Source organism: Vitis riparia, chromosome 8 (assembly GCF_004353265.1).
Source record: "Vitis riparia cultivar Riparia Gloire de Montpellier isolate 1030 chromosome 8, EGFV_Vit.rip_1.0, whole genome shotgun sequence".
Taxonomy (NCBI): domain Eukaryota; kingdom Viridiplantae; phylum Streptophyta; class Magnoliopsida; order Vitales; family Vitaceae; genus Vitis; species Vitis riparia.
The window spans coordinates 13,422,865-13,443,482 of record NC_048438.1 but is presented as its reverse complement, the minus strand read 5'-3'; the positions used below and the strand labels follow the sequence as shown (position 1 = coordinate 13,443,482).

General features: G+C 36.9%; 3 protein-coding genes across 4 annotated transcripts; all 3 read left to right on the top strand.

The window, feature by feature from the left end:
- Positions 1-308: 308 nt before the first annotated feature.
- LOC117920987 (lipid phosphate phosphatase gamma) lies at positions 309-9,788 on the top strand. The gene is made up of 2 exons (XM_034838720.1): positions 309-1,157; positions 9,162-9,788. The coding sequence occupies exon 1, from the start codon at positions 459-461 to the stop codon at positions 1,125-1,127; it is 669 nt and encodes a 222-aa protein (XP_034694611.1). The 5' UTR covers positions 309-458; the 3' UTR covers positions 1,128-1,157; positions 9,162-9,788.
- A 902-nt stretch (positions 9,789-10,690) lies between these two features.
- On the top strand, positions 10,691-16,746 carry LOC117920814. Of its 2 annotated transcripts, XM_034838458.1 has the most exons (5): positions 10,691-11,446; positions 13,908-14,368; positions 15,388-15,646; positions 15,852-16,007; positions 16,392-16,746. In XM_034838458.1, exons 1-4 carry the CDS (start codon positions 10,960-10,962, stop codon positions 15,992-15,994), a joined length of 1,350 nt encoding a protein of 449 aa, XP_034694349.1. In that variant the 5' UTR covers positions 10,691-10,959; the 3' UTR covers positions 15,995-16,007; positions 16,392-16,746. The 2 variants fall into 2 exon arrangements, with proteins under 2 accessions (XP_034694349.1, XP_034694347.1); XM_034838456.1 differs by lacking the exon at positions 16,392-16,746 and having other exon boundaries at positions 10,692-11,446; positions 15,852-16,164.
- A 1,062-nt stretch (positions 16,747-17,808) lies between these two features.
- On the top strand, positions 17,809-20,489 carry LOC117920815. Its single transcript, XM_034838459.1, has 2 exons — positions 17,809-18,856; positions 19,011-20,489. Exons 1-2 carry the CDS (start codon positions 17,937-17,939, stop codon positions 19,039-19,041), a joined length of 951 nt encoding a protein of 316 aa, XP_034694350.1. The 5' UTR covers positions 17,809-17,936; the 3' UTR covers positions 19,042-20,489.
- Positions 20,490-20,618: the final 129 nt, after the last annotated feature.

Genomic DNA, 20,618 nt, shown 5'->3' with positions numbered 1-20,618 from the left:
TCAAAGTAATTAGAGACTATCAATGAAAGTCTAGCTTAAAATCATTTGGGCCACGACTAGTTTACTCTCTCAATTGCTCTTTTGTAGAGGCACGGTATACGTACAAAAGTCACTCATAATTTTTGGGAAACGACAAAACATTTCAATGAGAATACACGGACACGTGGACAATTGAAATCCAGATATTCACATCGTCGACATTCACGTTGTCCCAACTCCGTAACTTCCAACCCCACGAAGAAATCCAAAGGACGCGCGGCAGACACCACTGCCAAAGCGATGTTGACACGTAGCCATCATCTGGACGCGCCTCCCTCAACCTTTTCCCCACCGTCAACTGCTTTAGCGACACCAATTCAGTTCAAAACATTCCAGATTTGGCTCAAGTATCAACTGCCAGATTCTTCTCTCCCACCAAACCCTAGCCGGAAATCCCCAACATTCCTCGATCCCCCATCATGCCACAACCTCCCCTCAAGGCCGTGACTCTCACGCACGTCCGCTACCAGAGAGGCGACCGCTTCGGTCATTTCCTCGCATGGGTCTCACTCGTCCCCGTCTTCATCAGCCTTGGCGGCTTTGTCTCTCATTTCATCTTTCGCCGAGAGCTTCAGGGCATGTGCTTCGCTCTGGGTTTACTGATTTCCCAATTCATCAACGAAGTCATTAAGAAATCGGTCCAGCAAGCGCGGCCGGAGACGTGTGCGTTGCTCGAGATGTGCGATTCGCACGGATGGCCATCCAGTCACTCACAATACATGTTTTTCTTTGCGGTGTATTTCACTCTGTTGAGCTATAAGGGGATTGTGCTTCTTACTGGGAAATGCAGATGGATTGCGAGTTTCGCTTGGTGGTTACTGGCCGTGCTGACTATGTATTCTAGGGTTTATTTGGGGTACCACACTGTGGCTCAGGTGTTTGCTGGGGCCACTTTGGGGATTATTCTTGGGGCGGTGTGGTTTTGGGTGGTGAATTCCGTGCTTTTTCGTTACTTTCCGGTCATTGAAGAAAGCGAATTTGGCAGGCGGTTTTATATAAAGGATACTTCTCACATACATAATGTGTTGGAGTTTGAATATGAAAAGGCGAGAGCTGCTCGGAAAGATATGAATTGCAAAAGTGATTGATCCATTGATCGGCGGAGGATCTTTTGGCAGGTGGGTTTCCAATCCTCTTCCTTAATTGAATTGCTGCCGGATATGTGAATAACTGGAAGTTATATTACGAGATTGCAAAATATTAGTGATATAAATAATGGCGTTTGCTAGACATGTTTTTCCCCATTTTAGGTGAAATCTGTGACCAACTGGAAGTTGTACTCCGACATTGCAAAATATTGTTGGTATAAATAATGACATTTGCTAGACATGTTCTACCATGAGGTTAACAATACGGTTTTCACTATTTCATTTGGAAGGGCATTGATTTGTTCTTCTTGAACTTGCTATTTAGATAGTGATAAAGTTTTGTCAAAGAAGCAATATAGATAATTTGAAACTCACTGTCTTTTTTTGGATTGATGTGTTGCTTTTTAACATCTTGCTAAGTGCTATATGAAGATTAAGGGGGGGTTGGTACCATAAACATGTCTTCAGTAATTTATTAAGTTTTGTTTGAGGGCTGTTCTTTGTAGAAAGTCATGGCTGACCCTTTATGATACGTAATTTTTCATTCTCTCTTCAACATATGAAAATTAAACTTTGTCAGTATGTTAGTGTTTCATCTTGTATGAATCAATGGAACAGGTAGGATCCCCTTGTAGCTTTGTTGATCTTCATAATCACAATTCCATTGTTGTTTTTATTTATCATCCATAGTCAATCAACATATGAGGCCCAAGTCTCCACTTCCCACCTTTTTTTTCCCTTTTATCATGAATGCAAGTTCTATAGGAGCAAATAAAAACTACCACTTTGCTTTTCATATTTATACTTATCATAATTGGTGTTTTTGAGTTTACACTGTCAATTTATTTATTTACTTTTCTTGAATGACATAATCCAATTAGTTTGAATCTTTTTGGAGTTTTGTTGGTCTTCTTTGTGGTTGTGACACCTTTAACCTTTTTTTTAATAGGTAAGTAAAAATACAACACATAGAAAAAAGGTTTGCATCAAAGTACAAATGATGGGGTACACGAAGTGCGCTAATTGGCGAAGAAATAGATTAGAGAAATAAAAGAACTCCCTCCCACTGGCTAGAACCCAATGGAGCAACAATGTCAAACATAGAGACTAACCCTCATTAATGAACTTTATAGCCTAATGTAAAAATGCACAAAAGAATGAGATTTTGAATCTACTCCAATTTTTCTACATTTTCAAATGACTTGCAATTCCTCTCCTTTCAAATGGTCGAAAATAAGCATGATAGAGCAACCTTAATACCTACATATAGATTTACCTCATAAAAGTCTCATGCCTACTTAATGGAGTTTCTCTTATTGATGAAGACGACATCTACTATATGCCAAACAAAGAAAGTAATAAATGCCACAAGATCCTTGTTTTTATTGCCATAGAGAAGGATGTGATAAACTCATGTTTCTTTACCCTTGTGAAGATATCATCAATTCTCCAAGGTTCATAATTTTTTTATAAAATTATCCAAAGTTGATATACTCCTATAAGTATCTTCTCAAACAAAGAACCTTACTTTCTTGGTACTTAATTTTTTTAATATATATATATATATATATTGCTAAACTAACTTTTTTCGCCGCTTCTAGGCGTTTATAATACAAACTCTTATTTACCTATAATATATATACATACATATATATATAGTGCCAAACTAAAGCGGTGAATACACTGGACGTATACGAGTGAGACACAAAAGATTCAACCTACAGTATCTATTAAAAAAGAAAAAAGAAAAATTCAAGCGACAATAGCTACAATTCTACTTTAAGACTTGGAGTACAACCATTCTATAAAATCTAATAAAGATTATGGACTTGTTTGATCGTCAACTAGAAGATACCCATGAGACTGCATATATGGATTAATAATGAGGGAATCCTTAAAAGATTGGATAGTGTGTTTGCTCCCCTTCAAAGGTTCTTCAGTTTTATTCCTTTCAATTTGTCCAAAAAAGGCAAAGATGATGAGTTTTTTCCCAAACTTTTCTTCTCTTCTTGCCCATAAAGCTCCCATGCCAACCCATCCACGAGATGGAAGATGATGAGATGTGAATACATGTCCTTCACCGAAAATGGAAGAATCCACGAGATGCCCAAAAAAGAGAAGAGAAAGTGTCGTGACTCTAGCTTTTTCATAGTAGATGAGAAGATGATCTACTGATTTTTTTTTTTTTTTGTATTTTTGCACATACAATAATAATCCACCAAAACCCATCCTCTCCTTTTAAGTTGATCCATAGCTAAAATCCTTCTGCAAGTTGCTTTCCAAGCAAAAAACTCACTTTGTAAGAACTTTCTAAAACAACCTATCCTCACCGACATTCTCCATTTATCTCTCTTAAGGTCTCATAAGAAATGCCTCAACACTTTCTAGCTCTTAGTCATGAAACTAGCTTAAGAAACAAGGTCTTTAATGCCCTTCCCTCAACTACTTCCACACATTCCTAAACTAAACATTCTTTGAAGTAGCTACAACAAACAAAAAGGGGAAGCGACACTCAAGGATAATTCTCCACTCCAAAGATCTTTCCAAAACTTTGTTATATTAATATTTCCTATGACGAAACAAGTTATACTTTTAAAGTCTTCCTAACATCTCCTTCTCACCTTTTACAACCTTGCCCCAAATCTATTGTTCACATTACAAGAACATCAATTGTCCATTTTTCCCCAAACTTCTGAACACTAACTTGTTTCCACAAAGGTTTCTTTTTTTAGGTTAACTTTTAACAACATTGGCTATGAAGAGCCATATTAGCCACACCTAACAAAAGAGGTGCACCAAGGTCTAATGCCAAACTTTTTATTATCTATGCAAGCAATCAACCATTTCACCAAATGAAAATTTTTCTTAGGGGCTTTAACTTAAATTAAGTCCTCATGTGCATGTCCTACTAATCTTTTAGATGTTGTTCCCTTGTATTATTCTCAAGTGTGCCAAATCAAACTCCGCATAAGCACATTCATTTCATTTTATCTTTTTTCTTGTATTTTGTTCATCCCTCCCTAGTCTCCAAGTCAGGGTTTAAAGTATCAGTTAGGACCAGTATGACTTGGCATTGCCATATCTATCTCAATGCAAGTGGAGTTTTTTGTGGTTTAAGTTAAGTTAGTTTGGAATTGGATCTGAATCGCTTAATTTGGTTGACTTTTGAGATAACTTGAAATCATAACACTATAATTTAGGTGTGATAAATGTCTTCGTCCCAAAATGCTTTCGTTCAGGGAAGATAAATTCTTGATGTTGCTTCAATTGCTAATGAGGCCATAGATTCTTTGTTGAAAAGGAATGAAAGTGGTGTGTTGTGCAAGCTGGACATAGAGAAGGTGTATGATTACATAAATTGGAATTTTTTGTTGCTTGTGATGCAAAAAATGGGTTTTGGGGAGAAGTGAGGAGGTTGGATAAGATGGTGCATTTCCATTGCGATGTTCTTTGTTTTGGTTAATGGCACGCTATCGGGTTTCTTCCACAACACAATGGGATTGAGGCAAGGGGATCCTCTATCGCCCTATTTAGTTGTGATTGGGATAGAGGCTTTAAGTAGTCTTATCAATAGAACAATGAGTGAAGGTTTTTTATTTGGTTGTAGGGTAAAGGAAAGGGGTGGAGATGGGACTCAAATCACTCACTTGCTGTCCGCTGATGATACACTTGTATTTTGTGAGGCTTCCCATGATCAAATGACTTATTTGAGTTGGTTGTTAATATGGTTTGAAGTCATATCAGGTTTGAGAATCAATTTGGATATGAGTGAAATTTTACTAGTGGGAAAGGTAGAGAATTTAGAGATTTTGGCCCTTGAGCTTGGTTGGAAGGTGGGTGCACTTCCTTTCACTTACTTGGGGCTTCCTTTGGCTGCTCTGTATAAATTTGTGGTGGTTTAGGAGAGGTTGGAGGACAGTTTTCGAAAGAGTTTAGCCATGTGGAAAAGACAATTTATTTTTAAAGAGGAGAGAATCACTTTCATTCGGAGTACTTTGTCTAGTATGCTCATTTACTTCATGTCTTTGATGTGTATGCCAAGAGTGGTTAGATTGAGATTAGAGTGGATCTAAAGGGACTTTCTTTGGGACGGGGGGGCTTTGGAGAGGAAGCCTCATCTTATAAAGTGGGCGATTATCTGTTCAGGTAAAAGAAAGGGTGGCTTGCGTGTTAGATGCCTATCTACACTTAATAGGGCCCTTTTGGATAAATGGAGTTGGTGCTTTTCAGTAGAAAAGGAGACTCTTTGGAAGCAAGTTATTAGTAGGAAGTTTAGGGTGGAAAAATGAGAGTGTTGTACTCGAGAAGTGAGTGAGAGGCATGGTGTGGGGTTATAAAAGGAAATTAGGAAGGGTCTTTATTACATAACAAAGTTGTGTTCTTTATGGGGGATGGTAAAATAATGAGATTTTGGAAGGACAAGTGGTATGAGAACGATGCTTTATGTGATTCTTTACCCTTTTTGGATGTCTTGGTGGCTACAAAAAAGGCGTGGTTAGCAGAGGTTTGGGACTCTATGGGTGAGTAGGGGGGGTTGGAATTCTCAGTTCTCTAGGCCTTTTAATGATTGAGAGGTGGAGGTGGTGGAAACGTTCTTTTTGAAAATACAAGGGAAGAGGTTGATATCCAATTTGGAGGATAGGGTGTTGTGGAAAGAGACTAAGGATGGGAAATTTTGTGTTAAGTCCCTTTATAGTGTTCTTGAGCTTAGATGTGTAGGCTCATTCCCAAGGAGCATCATTTGTGTTCCTACCAAGGTGGGTTTTTTTTTTATTGCTTGAGAAGCTTTGTGGGGTAAGGTTTTAACCATGGATCAACTAAAAAGGAGGGGGTGGTCCATAGCCAACAGATATTTCCTTTGTTGCGCTGAAGAAGAGTCTATTGATCATATTCTAATCCACTGCACCAAGGTTAGGGTTTTGTGAGAGTTATTATTTGCTCTATTTGGGGTGACATGGGTCCTCTCTTTGTCGTTTAGAGAGACCCTTCTTGGTTGACATGGTTCTTTTAGGGGCAAGAAGCATAGAAAGGTGTGGAGGGCAGCTCCCTTATGTCTCTTTTGGTTGGTTTAGAAGGAAAGAAACAAGATTGTTTTTGATAAAAGGGAACTTTCAGTTCAAAGGATGAAAAATTATTTTGTATGTTATTTGTGGTCTTGGACTAAGTTGTTTATAGATGAAGGTCCTTTAACTTTAATAAACTTTTTTTATTGGTTGGGTTCTAGATGAGGGCAGGTGAGATTTTTTGTATCCTTTCCACCTTTTTTGTTCTTGCCTTTAGGCTCCTCTTATATACTCCTTGTATGCTTTGGGTTGGCCTTTGGGTGATCTTTACTTTTTTTATATATAAAATTTTTTCTGTGTTTTTACCTATCAAAAAAATTTAGGTGTGATAAAATTTTCAAAATAGCTTATTTTCAAACAATTATTGACTTGTAATCAATCAAATTTTATTTTGTTATTTTTTGAAAATAAAAAATAATTCTATTTAACAAGCTATACTTCTAATACATTTTGATATACCAATTAATCAAAAATCAATTCCAATATGTTTTGATATACCAATTATCAAAAATCGATATTGTGTTTATTGTAATGTTTTAAGAGTTTATGATTCTCAATATTATTAGAAATTAGTCCAAAGTTGTTCTACTATAATTATTTAAACAACGTCAAATGTAATAAGTGTCCTTTATTAGTTTGTTGAGCCCATCACTTTGTAATTTTTTTAATAAAAATTTTCATGTTTCTTTAAGAATTTTTTGAGCTTTTTAATTAGCATGTTGTGTGTATTGCTCAATATTGATTCAAGATGCTAAGACCAATCTACTTTGGAACCTACTGAAAACTGAGATCCAAAGTTTAATAGCTACTTGTTCCTTGGAGGCAACATTATCCCACATAAGGGTCTACCTTTTTGTATAAATCAAGGAAATTCAGTTCACATCCTTACATCTGGAACTTAAATCTGGGAACTCTCAAGTCTGTAAGCCTTAGTTTTTCCTGGCTTGAGTCTCTTAAAAAGTTCAGTTTCTTCTAGCTTAACTCTTGGTGTTCATAGGTGTAATGGCTGGTTTGATTGGTATCAGGTACAGCTTATGTTGCATGTGTTTAATGATTTAATCCTTGTTTGTTTGTTTTTTGATAGATTGATTTAATCCTTGTTTGTTGTCCCATGCATAAGGGTTTTGGGGCTTTTGGGTCTTGAAACCTAATCCTATGATAAAATGACTTATCATTTTCTATGCCTTGTAAAGGGAGCCTTTTTGTTTAGGAGGCAGCTTGGAAGAAATTTGAGTGTTGGACCCAACTTAGAAACAGGGCTGGCTGACGGCTAGTAGGTGTTTCTGTTATAATCAGGATGAGGAGTCAGTCAATCATATTATGATTCATTGTGGGATGGACCTCTGTATTCTTTGGTTCTTTCTTTGTTTGGGTCATCATAGGTTTTCATCCTTTAGTCAAGGAGCTTTTGGTAAGTTGGAGCATGCACTTTGTGATGGGTTATAGGAAGTTGGCTGTGAAGGATGGTGCCTCTTTCTTTTTTGTGGGCCATTTGGAGAAATTGTAATATAAGATGTTCTGGGGATTTTGGAGTGTTTGGAGTTGATGGTGAAATCTAACTTTACATTTACCTTGTACCATTGGTGTAGTCTTGCTCCAGATTGTTTTTTTTTTTCAGCTCCTTCTTTCAATTCATTGGCTGTTTAGGTAGGGGTTAAGGAAAGGGTGTAGTTGTGTTGCCTTAGGCACTCTTTGTATCGTCCCTGTGTTCATGGGTTACTCTCTTTCTCATTTGGCCCCTTGTGTATCATTCCTGTGTGCATGGGTTGCACCCCTTTTCATTAGATGCTTTTTAAGACCATCTTTATTCTTCCCATCAGAAAGAAAAAGAAAAAAAAAAATGGTGGCTTTCATTTTGTAGCTGTTCTTTGACATTCATTTTTGCACACAAAGTTTTACATTCCATTTTATGTGGTCCAGATTATTACGAGGTTAGTGTTTTTATTGGTGCATGGTTTGCTATTCATCTTGAGAAAAACAATCTGCTTGTTTGGCTTCAATATTCTTTTGTGTAGGCCAATATTGTGAGGTAGAACTGCTACAAAAGGTCCTGTACCAATTATGTTGTCAGTATGCCTGTCATTGCTTAGTTTGTTGTTGTTAGATGTTATTGCTGTGCAAGTGTCACTGATGGTCATCTCATTTATTTGGTTGAATGAGCTTCTAGGAATTTTTTAAAGTAAGTACTGTAGTTTCTTGATTTATTTCTTGCATGGTGAAGCTAAAGATGGACAAGCTCCTATAAAAAAAATGGACAAGCTTAATGTAGATGTTTCTCATAGAACACAGTAGCAGGTAGGATGAACTTAGAAGTGCTTTGGCGGTATTTTCTTACTACATAATGTCAAATCCTTGTTGAATTAAAAGGGAGATTCCATAAGATGGCCATAAGGCCGATCATGCTTTATGGTAATGACATTTGGGTGGTGAAGCAAAAAAAAAAGAAGTGCATAAAATGGCATAGTACTGCTGGAAAAAGTATATGGAGATGGATTTTTGGGAAAATAAAACCAATGAAAATTATAAGTAAATATGTTTGTGAGAAGTTAGGTTGCACCGATTAAGGCTAGGGATATAGAAGATTTATCATGTTTGTTCATACACTGGAAAGAGGAGTAGATTTTGTTTAAGTTAAAAGTGGTACATAAATTTTGTTTTAAGTTGAAGGTACAAGGACAAGATAGAGTCGATACTTGAACTAGAAAAAAGAATAGGAAGTAAAAATATGGAGGCTGCTTGATTAAATGTCGAGCAAGCCCATGAAATACAGGGTTAAGATTTAGTAGCAAGAGAGAATGCAAGCATGCACTTGCAAATGCAGGCACTTTGCTCACACCCATTCGGCTGCAGCATGCACAGATCACAACAGACATGCCCAAAATAATGCACTTATATGGTTTAAATTTGATTTTTTGGAAACTCCATATATCATACTTCATAATTCTAAATGCTTCCCTTGTTTATTTTCCAGGTAAAATAATCCAGGATTTTTTGTCTTGGCATCTACAAGAAGACACCGGTACGCTAAATGACTGCTGCTATTGTTTCAATCATTTCCTTAAGAAAAAGCATTGGGAAGCCGGCAGCTGGAGCAGAAAAGTAGCTACTGATTTATTTTGGGCACATATTGAGATACTTGCAGATGATGTGTAGTATTGAAAGAACGGTTCTTGGTAGAGAAACATGATTCTATCATGGTCTATGAATTTGAGGGCTGAGAACCATGGTTCTCTTTTGAAACCTGGGGAGATTTGAGAACGTATAGATTACTTTTCAAGAAAGCATATTCTAAATTAAAGGCATCTGGCAAAAATGTGAGGTTTGCTGCTGCCTTCTTCTAAACTTATTATATATATATATATATATATATATGCAGGCATCGGTCTGGCTTTTGTTGGGCTTGTCAAGGAGCATGGGGCAAGTTACGACAACATCTTAATTTGTGGTCCGTGCTAACTGCTAGCCCGGTGGCTGGACTACGTCATTCATGTCCCCCAAAATCTTACATTGGGTGGTGGTCTCCACGTTGGCCCAAACGGCAGCCACTTTTTTATTTTTTATTTCTATTAACCTAACAGGGAAGGATCGTTTTATTTGACAGGGAATTCCACTTTTATATATATATATATATATTTTATATGCACTTATAACGATGAATAATTATTAGGACTTCACTTGGGTAGATTGATAGGGTTGATAATTAACATGAATTTAGCGCGAATTAAGAAACAATCTATCAAATCTCAACTTCTAACCCGAGGTATTTAAATTCAAACTTAATCCAACTTCATTTTTTTTTTTTTAGTTCGGGTTGAGTTTGAGTTGTTCAAGTTAAATTCGAGTTTATCTAGTTAAATTCAAGTTGTATGATTCAAGAAATAATAAATAGGACAAAATTTCAAGAATAAACATAAATTTATGTTTTTTTTTTTTTAAATAAAATATATATGATATAATATAATTTGATTTTTTAAATAAAAAATAAATTTTATTATACAAGATAATATGAATTATAAAAATATTAAATTGTGTTTGGATTATATTTGGATTTGAGTCGGAATTCAACATAAATTAATTAAATTGAAAAAACATAATTCAACCTCATTTGAAGTATTGAAAATGATTGTCAAAGCTTGCCTAAATGTTGGACTGGGTTTAAGTTGGATCAGGTCAACTTCTTCAGATTATATATATAACTTCAATTTTTTGTTTTCTAAACCTTTGATATCAATATTTTTGAAATACAAGAAAGTAGAAAAATATATATATATTTTATCTTTTTGTCTAAGAAGGAAAAATTGGAAAGCATGGAAACAACACATAAAGTATTTTAAAAGGAAAAAAAAATTTAAAATTTAATTGTTTTTTTAAACCTTTGATATCCATATTTTTGAAATACAAGGAAGTAGAAAAATATTTTGATTTTTTATGTCTAAGAAGGAAAAAGTGGGAAGCATTGAAAAAACACGTAAGTATTTTAAGAGGAAAAAAAATTCCAATTTAAGAGAATTTAAATAAAAAAATGCTATCTAATATATTTTCTTTCCAATTTTGAGTGACAGAATTAGGTTAAGTTTTGAATGTTCATTTAAAGGCTTTGGAATGGCAGGATATAATTACTTTAAAAATAACATATTACTTGCAATAATAATTTAATTTAATTTGTCCTAAAATTTGTTATGATTTATTTCTTCCCATAAAAACCAACCATATTAGTGAGTAAAGCTGGCACTAGAGGCGAAGGCGGAGGCAAAAAAGTTAAAAGTTGAATGCAAAAGATAGAAAGCGGGAAACACGTGAGATCAAACCACTCGCCCCACCAACCCAAATTCAAAGCCATAGCTGAGTCATCTCACTACTCTGCGTTCTCAAAAATTCACAAAATGTGGCAAGTTCTCTTGGCAGCTGCAGTCGCAGGATCAGGGATCTTTGCTAAAAACCTCTTTTCCAACAACAATGCCGATCCCACCGTTTCACCACCACCGCCTCAGGCGGAACTTCAAACACATGACAAATGTGATCAGAACCACCACAGACGATCTTCTTCTCGTTCAGCCTCAAAGGAGGTTAGTCAATCGAATCAGAGTGGAGTTGTTGGAGAAGCTGAGGAGATCTTTAGGTTTTCCAGTTCCGGTGTTTCGAAAAAACCGAGGACCAGACCTCGTGGATTCAAGAAGAAGGTTGAAGTTGAGGGAATCTCTCTTTCCTTCAAGAAGAGGAGGACCGGCAAGGCTGCTTCTGTAAAGTCATCTACAGGTTAGTTTCTTTGACTCTTTCTTTGTGCTGTATGCTCTCTCTTTGATTTCCCACAAAATGCGGGCAGGAAATCAAACCAAAATGTCGGATACATTATTGATCACCATTGATCGGAAAGCCTGAAACAACTATTTGGTTTCGTTTTTATTTTCTCGGGGGTTCATGAAATAATTCCTATTTTGATACAATTTCGACTTTATATTTTTGTCAGATGTTTATTGATCTCCAAGAAGATGCATCTAGCTACTTGAATTATTAACTGCATTTTAAGTCCTCAAAATTGAATTTAGCATTTTCGTAATAAGCGTTCCACGGGTTCCATTTATTTGATATCCTGAAGTTAATTTTCTTGCTGATTTTAGGGAAGGGCTGTGAGTAATTAGATAATAAATTAGTTGCCTGAGAAATTTTCATCAATTATCTCTCTTCATTTATTTTATATTTTGTTTTCCATTTGTGTGATTTAACTGGTACATGAATTCCCTCAACTTCTAGGTTCTTCTATAGTATCTGCTTGGAATTTCTGACAAATCTTCTATGTTTTCTAGTGTGTATGCTTTGATCATCATGCCTTGTTAGTGGGTCAATTGGGTCACCAACATTGTCCAACCTCCGGACCCACTCCTACATATCATGGTATGCTGTTATATGCAAAGACAGAAAGCAAAACTGGGACTTTTAAGACAACATTAAGACTATGTTTGGATGTTCCCGGAAAGCAAGTCTGAGGGAAAGGGAAAGAAAATAGAAAGTGAAAGAAAAAGTTATGGAAAATAAAAACTTGATTTAAAACTAATAAATTATTTTTATATACTATTTTAAACTCATTTAATTTATTTTAACTCTTTTATATAAAAATTAAATAATTTTAAAATATTTAAGTTTTTGACTGAGTATAATTATATTTAACCTTTATTTTTTTTGGGTATTTTTTTATAGTAAAAGCAAAAATGAGAAAATAATTTCTTTTTATCATTTTTTTTCTTTCCTTAGCCATAGCCTAAAAGAAAACATCACTGTTAGTATACTATAAATCAGGCATAGCTCGAGACCATCACTTCTGTGAAAGTATCATTGTTTTGGTTTGGATTTTTCAAGGAGTCAGTCTTAAATGTATTGATATCAGACGATACCTCAAGTGATTGTTCCTAAAAAGAGGAGTGAGAATATTTTAGTGATGAACAAGTAAAAAGGAATTATAACTTTTATAAAAAGAATGTTCATGCAGGCTTATTGGACCGGTTTTTGATTGAAAAAACTAAAATGATGTAATTTGAATGTATGGGTTGTCATACGTGCATCACTGATTTTTTTCCCTGAGGAAGTCTTTTGGCATGAAATCATTTTACAATCTGAATCACACATATTAAAGCTGTAACAACAGGATATGACATTCACCTCTCTGCAAGAGAGGTAGTTTGTATCAACTGTTCATTTTTGTGGTCTTCCTTCATATGAAGTCTGGATGAATTTCTTCAGAGAGAAATTTCTGGATTCCTTTTCATCACATTTAGAGACTGCCTATAAAAGAAATTGAGTATGTACACTCGTATCATGCTGCTTCTTCAAACATGCTTTTTCCATGATTTTTAGGCTCTGTTTGGCTCAACTTCTGAGAAGCCCAAAACTCTTTTATGAGCTCAATAAGAGCTTCTATGCATGTTTGGTTGATTTTGTTCAAAGAGTTTGTCTTAAAAAAGAGTAATATGGATACCAGGAAAATGTTGCTTCTTGTAGAAGCTTTTTTTTAGCTTATGCAAGAAGTTCTTTCATGTCTATTAAGTCTTTTATAATACCAATATTGCCTTTAAAAATTATGACTTTGGTTTCAGCTTTAGCTTCCAGCTAAAGCCAAAAGCAAGCAGCTATCCCAAATGAGGCTGTAAAAGGGTTTACTTTTTGTACATGAGAGGTGAGACAAGGATATTGTATCAACTTATTGTACTATTTGTAGTGGAATGATATCGTCAATTTCATCCATGCTAATAAGCTTGACTGTGATATGCATTGTGATAGCTGCAAAAAGAATAAGACATATTGGATTTTGATGCCAATCCAAAAAATGATTTTCTTAGCTAAAATTGGAAGTTCTATTGAACTCCAAAAAAAAAAAAAACAGCAGCTCTATGGTCTATGATTTATTTGAGAGTACATATGGTAGACTGTCCATCTATAGCACCTGTGCTTGTTGAATGATGAGAGCTGCAATAATGAGGTTTCTGTACGTTTCTCTCTAGGTAGATTCTAGAAAAATATTTATAATTAATTGCTTCCAATCTTTTATGTTCTCACAGAAAGATCCTTGTCGATGCTTTTCAGTGGTTTGCCCCTAAACTGGTTTTTGTCACTTTGCATTTTATTTGTGTAACTGTGCTTAATTCTCAAGTTTGTGTTTGATTTATATATATTTAGCTAAACTATAGTTCCAAATTTTCATTCAAAACCATGTTATACATTACAGATGGCTCAAGTTTTGTTTGGGGACTTGGCGTTGGAATGATGTACATGATGTCAGCTGGGAAAGCCGAAATCAGTAAGCTGAACACAAGCATGGATGAGACTGCAAAAGTAGTTCAGGAATTAAAGACTGAACTTTACAAAAGAAAATCATCACGTAATTTGCAAGTTTCAAGTTTTTCAAGTGAAGCAGACACTAGTCCAAAGAAAATTAGAGGCAAGCATACTGCACAAGTGCTTGCTAAGTCAAGTACTGGAAACCAAGATCCTAATGATGTCAATATTTCTTCTCTTCCTGTCATTGATGATGGTGAATATGCAAGTAGTGTTCTTACTGAAGAGCCACGGCCAGAGGTGCTTGAAATGGATCAACTGGAAGCAGAGCTTGAGTCTGAACTGCAAAAACTTCCTTGTTGTGCCACAGATGCTCCTGACTGTGAAGAAATAAGACCAGATTTGGGTGACGTAAGCCTTTTTCTTCTTATATTCCCATATGCTTGGTAGTATTAACTTAAAACGTAATGTGTCTATCATGCTGGTGCATTCACCTTTGCCTAACATTAAGATAGAGTTATCTGTATGGATTATTTCTTGGGGACTGCAATTTTTACTTTTTGAGTCTCTAGACACAGTTTTTATCCATAAATGCAGTTGTAGATCTCACTTGACAAATCTCTTAAGGACATTAAGAGGTTGGATCCCTCATGGACCGTTGGTTATTCTATTTTAAGCATAACATAGACTTGATACAGTAAATAATGACTCATGAGTAAAGATGCTGGTGTCTTTTGTTCTAGTTGGTGATATGTAACATCCCTATGACCAAAAGTACTCAATGGGTTGAAAATTCAGTTCTTAGCATTTGTAGCAGCCACCATAACCTGAATTCTTGTGTATAGACTGGTTGTAAATCCAAAACATTGCAACCTCTAATCTTATGGTTAACCCATATTTCCTCTCTTATTTTTGAACTATGCCTTCTTATAGTTTTCTAAATCAGTTATTACCTATTTCAGTGGACTAACTAATCTGATAGATTCTGGAAAAACCTTCATGTCAGTATAAACTGGTTCATGTCATGCTCACTTGTTCATGTATATCATGTTCTTTATCAACTAATTACCAAGCTTTATGACTATGCTTTTGTAGGAAATTTTAACCCTAATTAAGACCACATTGTAGATAACATGATTTGTGAACTAAACTGGCTAAAATACAGGAAGTCTCTCCTAGTTTTAAGTTTTCAGTGAAAGAAATGCAGACACTATCAAGTAAACTGTATGAGAAATAGGATAATTCTTTTCATATGGCTTTTAGATTATTTTCCATGTTGGAGTTGGCAAGTGAATGCCATATGGTAAGACATTGCTTAGGCTCATATGTTAATATGTTATGATGAGTTGGGTTTGTTCCTCCCTTAGCAAACTATGCTTCTTCCCAAATATACAATGTTGTCTTAGATTGACCTGGAAAATGCTGTGCAGACTCGAGAAGTTTCAGCCAAAGAGTTTCATGAACTGGAAGGTCAGAATTCCAATTCTTATCAGTTCCATGGTGTGTTGCCAGCTGAACTGGATCAGAAACTGTGCCATGTGCTCATCGAACAGCAGGAAAATCAAATTGTGGATCTGGAGTCTGAACTGCACTTGGCCCAGTCCAAACTACTTGAAAAGGAAGCAGAACTCCAAGCACTGAAAGACTGCGTTAAACGCCTAACTGAATTCTCCCTGTCAACTGTCTCAGGCAATGTTTCTTAACTTTAAATAAAGTTTTAAGTCACTGCTTTCTATTTATCTATTTATTTTTTCCCTTCGATTCTTCACTTGCTGCTAGTATTGGAACCTTCGCATGATGCCAAGGCTATCTGTTATTTCTATACTCTAGTCTAAGAAACGGCCTTCTTATGTCAATTGCCATGGTTTCTTTGACACTTGACATTGTTTCTCAGATGATGAAGCTGAATCACAAGTGGAACAAAAGAGGCTCATCAATGGGAATTACAATAACGACACTGGAAATGGCTCAAAACGATCAGCCGTTGGGATGAAAAGGGCCCTTGATTCTGAAGCATCCAGTTACTATGTAAAATGACACTTATCTGCAGGTAATTAAATGGAAAGATCATAGAATGTTGTCAAATCTAAGTAAGCTATGGGTGGGCCATACAAATAAAACTATTAGCAGCTCTTGTACATTACCAGTATTTTATTATGTCTCTCTCTCTCTCTCTCTCTCTTAATAGTATCAACATGTTCATTCTCTTTTCTTGCATTCAGCATATCATCCTTAAGAATATTAATATCGTAAGGACATGAGATCTTCAGGATAGCCCCTGAACTTGAAAACTTTGCCATTAAGATGCTGGCTGCCATAAACTCCTAACCATGTGTCACCACCTTCTCGAAACACTATAATTTATTAGTATTGTTTTGGGTTATTTTCTTTATTTTTTTGGCGCAGTGTCCTGAGCTGAACTCTCTTTTAACAGTGATTCCTGATTGACTTTAGCGGGCCTTCCTGCATCTGCCTCGATGGTCAAGCTCATTTTCGAGTGCCAGAAAGGGGCCTGAAACCTTGGTTGACTTTTTGTTTCCCTGTTGGGTTGAGAATATGGCTCACATGCCCATTCAACAGGAAATTACTAGTCGCATTGAGCGATCCAGAGGTGGGTTTGAGTTCAGTAGGGATAGTTTCGGAAATTGGTAAAAACTACAAAACTGAAAAAAGAATGATAACTGTATGACATGGTGGCTGTTGCTTGTGCAGAAAGATGTGTAAAAAGATAGGTGGAGCCATGATGGGGCTGCCCCTTTTTTCCCTCCTGTGAAAATTCAGATGACCCCATTTGATGTTTGCCACTTCAGAAAAAAAAAAAAAAAAAAAAAAAAAGAGGAAAGAAATAATATAGTTAATAGTCTTGCTTTAGCATTTTTTGGTTGTAGGGGCATTTCTTTAGTGTCATATCCACAGCAACAACCACAGAGCCTTGTAGCCTAGTGGTGCCTACCTGCCTCCTCGTAGGCACTGGGTACTTTTCTAGAGCATAAATCCTCTTGTGGGGTGGATGGAGCCAAAGATTGAAATAACCAACTTATGGACTAAGGGTTGTGGTTCGTGACATTAAAAGACGTGACAACACGAAGCAGGTAAAAATTGGTAATCTTGATGATCTGACCATACTTAGAAGGTGGCCCAGCCATCAAAGGAGTACTTGGAGCAAAGACTAGAAGATGTAAGCATAAGTTATTGATTCATATGCTACCACCATTAAAAAAAAAAAAGAAGTCTGATAATTGAAAAACCATGTTCCGAAAACCAGGGATCTGAGAACGAGTGTGACCACTGCCTGTTATAGCAATGAATGCCAGTTGTGGCTTTCAACGCCTGTGATTAAGACGGGCAGGGGTGATAATATTATTTAAAACGAAAAATTAGGTAGAAAATCATGTAATGAAGTCTTTAAGAACAAGCAGGTTGCTTCTGAACCAAAAATTATTGATGTGGAAAAATTGGAAGCTCCAAATCAATCAAAGCGTTGGTGGTAAATTGGTAATGCCTCATTTTAAAGAGATAAATCCATGACCATCCAATCATGGATGGTTGAGTGAGTGAGTGGACAACTACCCCCCTTATCATCTTACAAGCCCCCAGACCTCATCATCATCATATCATGATCCAACGGTCAATATTGCACTAAATGTATACTGCAGATATGTGTCATGTATGAGAGTACAGTAATAATACAGGATATTTTATTTATTTCCAAAAAGGCCCCTACGAGTTACGCCCTTGGAAATATAGTAAAAAATCCACACAGTTGGTTCACCCATCCGTGCAAGGATAAAAATAAATAAATGGCCAACACAGAGACAAAAAAATATATGGAAACAAAGACGAGGTGATCTCAATATCTTCTCTCTCTTCTTCAATCTCTCGTACCAAGGCAAGGCACTTAGGCACCCGAGGAGGGGAGTTTCAGAGCGACGAGAGACAGAGCAGGGAAGCGGAGAGAGAAGGGGTGAAGTTGGTGAAAATGAAGCTTTCTTCGAAGACCATGTCGAGTCCGGGTCGGACCGAGAAGTTCCCACCGCCATTGATGAGGTTTTTGAGGAGTAATGTGGGGAGCAGAAGCAGAGGTAGGTCACGTTCCAGCCCTATGTTCGTGAGGAAGAAGAACACTGCTATTGAAACCCAGGAGCCTTCTTCTCCAAAGGTTACGTGTATTGGTCAAGTCCGAGTCAGGCGGTCCAAACAGGGCAGTGGCAAGGCTACTAAGGCTCGGAAAAAGCCCCGAGGGTGGTGCAGGTGGATCAGAAATGCTCTGTGTTGCAACCATTTCGTTGGGAGGCTGAAGCCTAAGCCATTTCGACCAGTTTGGCGCAAGTGGGTCTTGTTTTTTAGAGTTCGATTTCGGAGAAAATCCGAAATTAGAGAGGATTCATCGAGAATTGAATCAAAACTGGAAGATAGAGTCGAAGAATCAGAGCAAAGCGACGACGTAGGAAACGAAGAAGAAGAAGCAAGGGTTTTTTATTCTTCGTCCTTCTCACCACCCAAAAACGCTTTACTGCTAACCCGATGCAGATCTGCTCCGTACAGGTCATCATCCCTCGCCAGTCGGTTCTGGGGTTCGCCTTTGGCCACAGAGGAAGAGCAAAAAACAGAGCCAGAAAACACAGACCAACAAAACCCCACATCGGAAAACGAACCCAGCAGCAGAGATTCGGCTGCAGAATCGAGAACAGATCCAGAAACTGATAGAGACTCCGAATATTTGAACCAATCTGAAGATTCGACCAGTGAAAGAAGCACAAAACCCACCAAAACCGAAGCATTCAAAACAGGGGAAGAAGCCACTGCTCGTCCTCTTATACTCACCAGGTGTAAATCAGAACCGGCGAGAACCGGAGCTAGGCTCAACCCGGACACCACTCTGTTTTGGAAGAAGAGAAGGTTGGGTTTTGCAGAGCCACGTTCACCATCCGTCTGTGATTAATCAATTTTTATCTCTCCGTTTCTTCCTCCTTTTATTTTATATTACTGCTCTCCGATTAAAATTTTCTTGTTTCGATTCCTCAAACTAAAATACATTTTCCCTTGGATGCAGTCCCACTGTACAGGCCATTTCTCCCCAATAAAATTCTGCCGCGTCACTATATACAACTCTGCTTTCATGCATTATGTGTATAAAAAAACTTGATAACTCAGCCTAGTTGCTCCACAAGTGTACAGGTGAAAGTTGAAACTTGAAACTGCACCCAAAGTCTCAAGTCTTCATTTTATTTTTAATTTTCTTTTTCTTGATTTATTATTACTCTGTTTTTTTTCACATCCGAGGGGTGTACTAAGAGAATCTCTATGGCCTATGGTAATATAAAAAGCGAGGTTGGATCGTACGCTGAGAGAGATGAAACAATAAAGCTGTTGTGCATTCATCTACTCTGCCACCCCTCATGGGCAGGTGTATTTACTACTGTCTTTAGTGCCATCGAAGTATCAAACTATTCTACACATTTTCTTGGTACATTTTTCAGTGTTCTGGTTTTCTGCCATTTTCTTTGTGGGGTTTTGGGGATTGGGGTTTGGGGTTTTGGTGTTCTTTTATTAAATTTTCATCCTCTTTGGATACCCTGACCCTTTTTCTTCCCCTGTTTGATAAGGATTCATATGATATCTTCATGGTGTGACCCACCTGTTCTGCTTCTACTGTTCAATGCTGGCCCTTGCATTTGTTGGGTTTTTCATTTATAGTAATGCTGATGAAAAGCTTGTTTCTTGATGGGCTTGTTTGACTTTAAGACCATTTATGTCAAGTCTAAGATTGGTGCTTGAATGCAGTAAAAGAAATCTATAATTGTCTGTATTATGCGAAGCCTATAAATTTCATAGGCTGAAGAGTCAGTTAGATAGGGAAACCTGGGGCTGGAATCAAACTATGAAGCTTAATTGCTGCAAATCTTTGTACGGCAGGTTAATTACTTTGAACCCATGCGTTTGCTGCAGGGGAAAACTTATCTTTTCATCAGTTGCCTTTTATGATTTGATTAGTGGGAAATGGGCACCTTAAATCGTGGATGTTCACATTCCAGTAGTCACTGCTGCCTACATTTACTACTAGGTTTTGGGACCCATGGGGCCTTATATTAGTAGTAAACGGTGGTCATGAGCTTGACTGGTTTCTCAACAGTTCTGTCATTTGCAACTTTATGATGATGATAGAGTTGACATTTGATTAAGTGATTAGAGGTGGCAACTGAATAAAATATGATATGCTTTTGACTCTTTGGTCATGCTGTCTCACCTCAAGAGAAAAGGCCAACTCTTTACTAATCCAATTATGTAGCCATCTTATAGCATCAATATAGCTAGAGCCTCTGGAACATGTTAATGTAAATTGGTGATGGTATTTGGATTCCCACTTTGAATGGGGCTTTGTATCTTCTAAGACCCCAAAATATAAATTTGACTTCCTTGTGTTGGGCATGGCAGTCTGGATGCCTGTTATAGTTTCATCCAATCTGATTTTGCCACGTTGCAGACCCAGTAACACAAAGCTCAGTCCTTGTCATATCACAGGCTAATAGGAGAAAGAAGAGAGAAGAAGATTCACCAACATTCGTAGGACCTGTATGCTCTGTGCCACAAACTATTTTTAGATTGTCACATACCTGGTAATACAAAGATTCACATTTTTAATATAATGGCTAGTGCTATT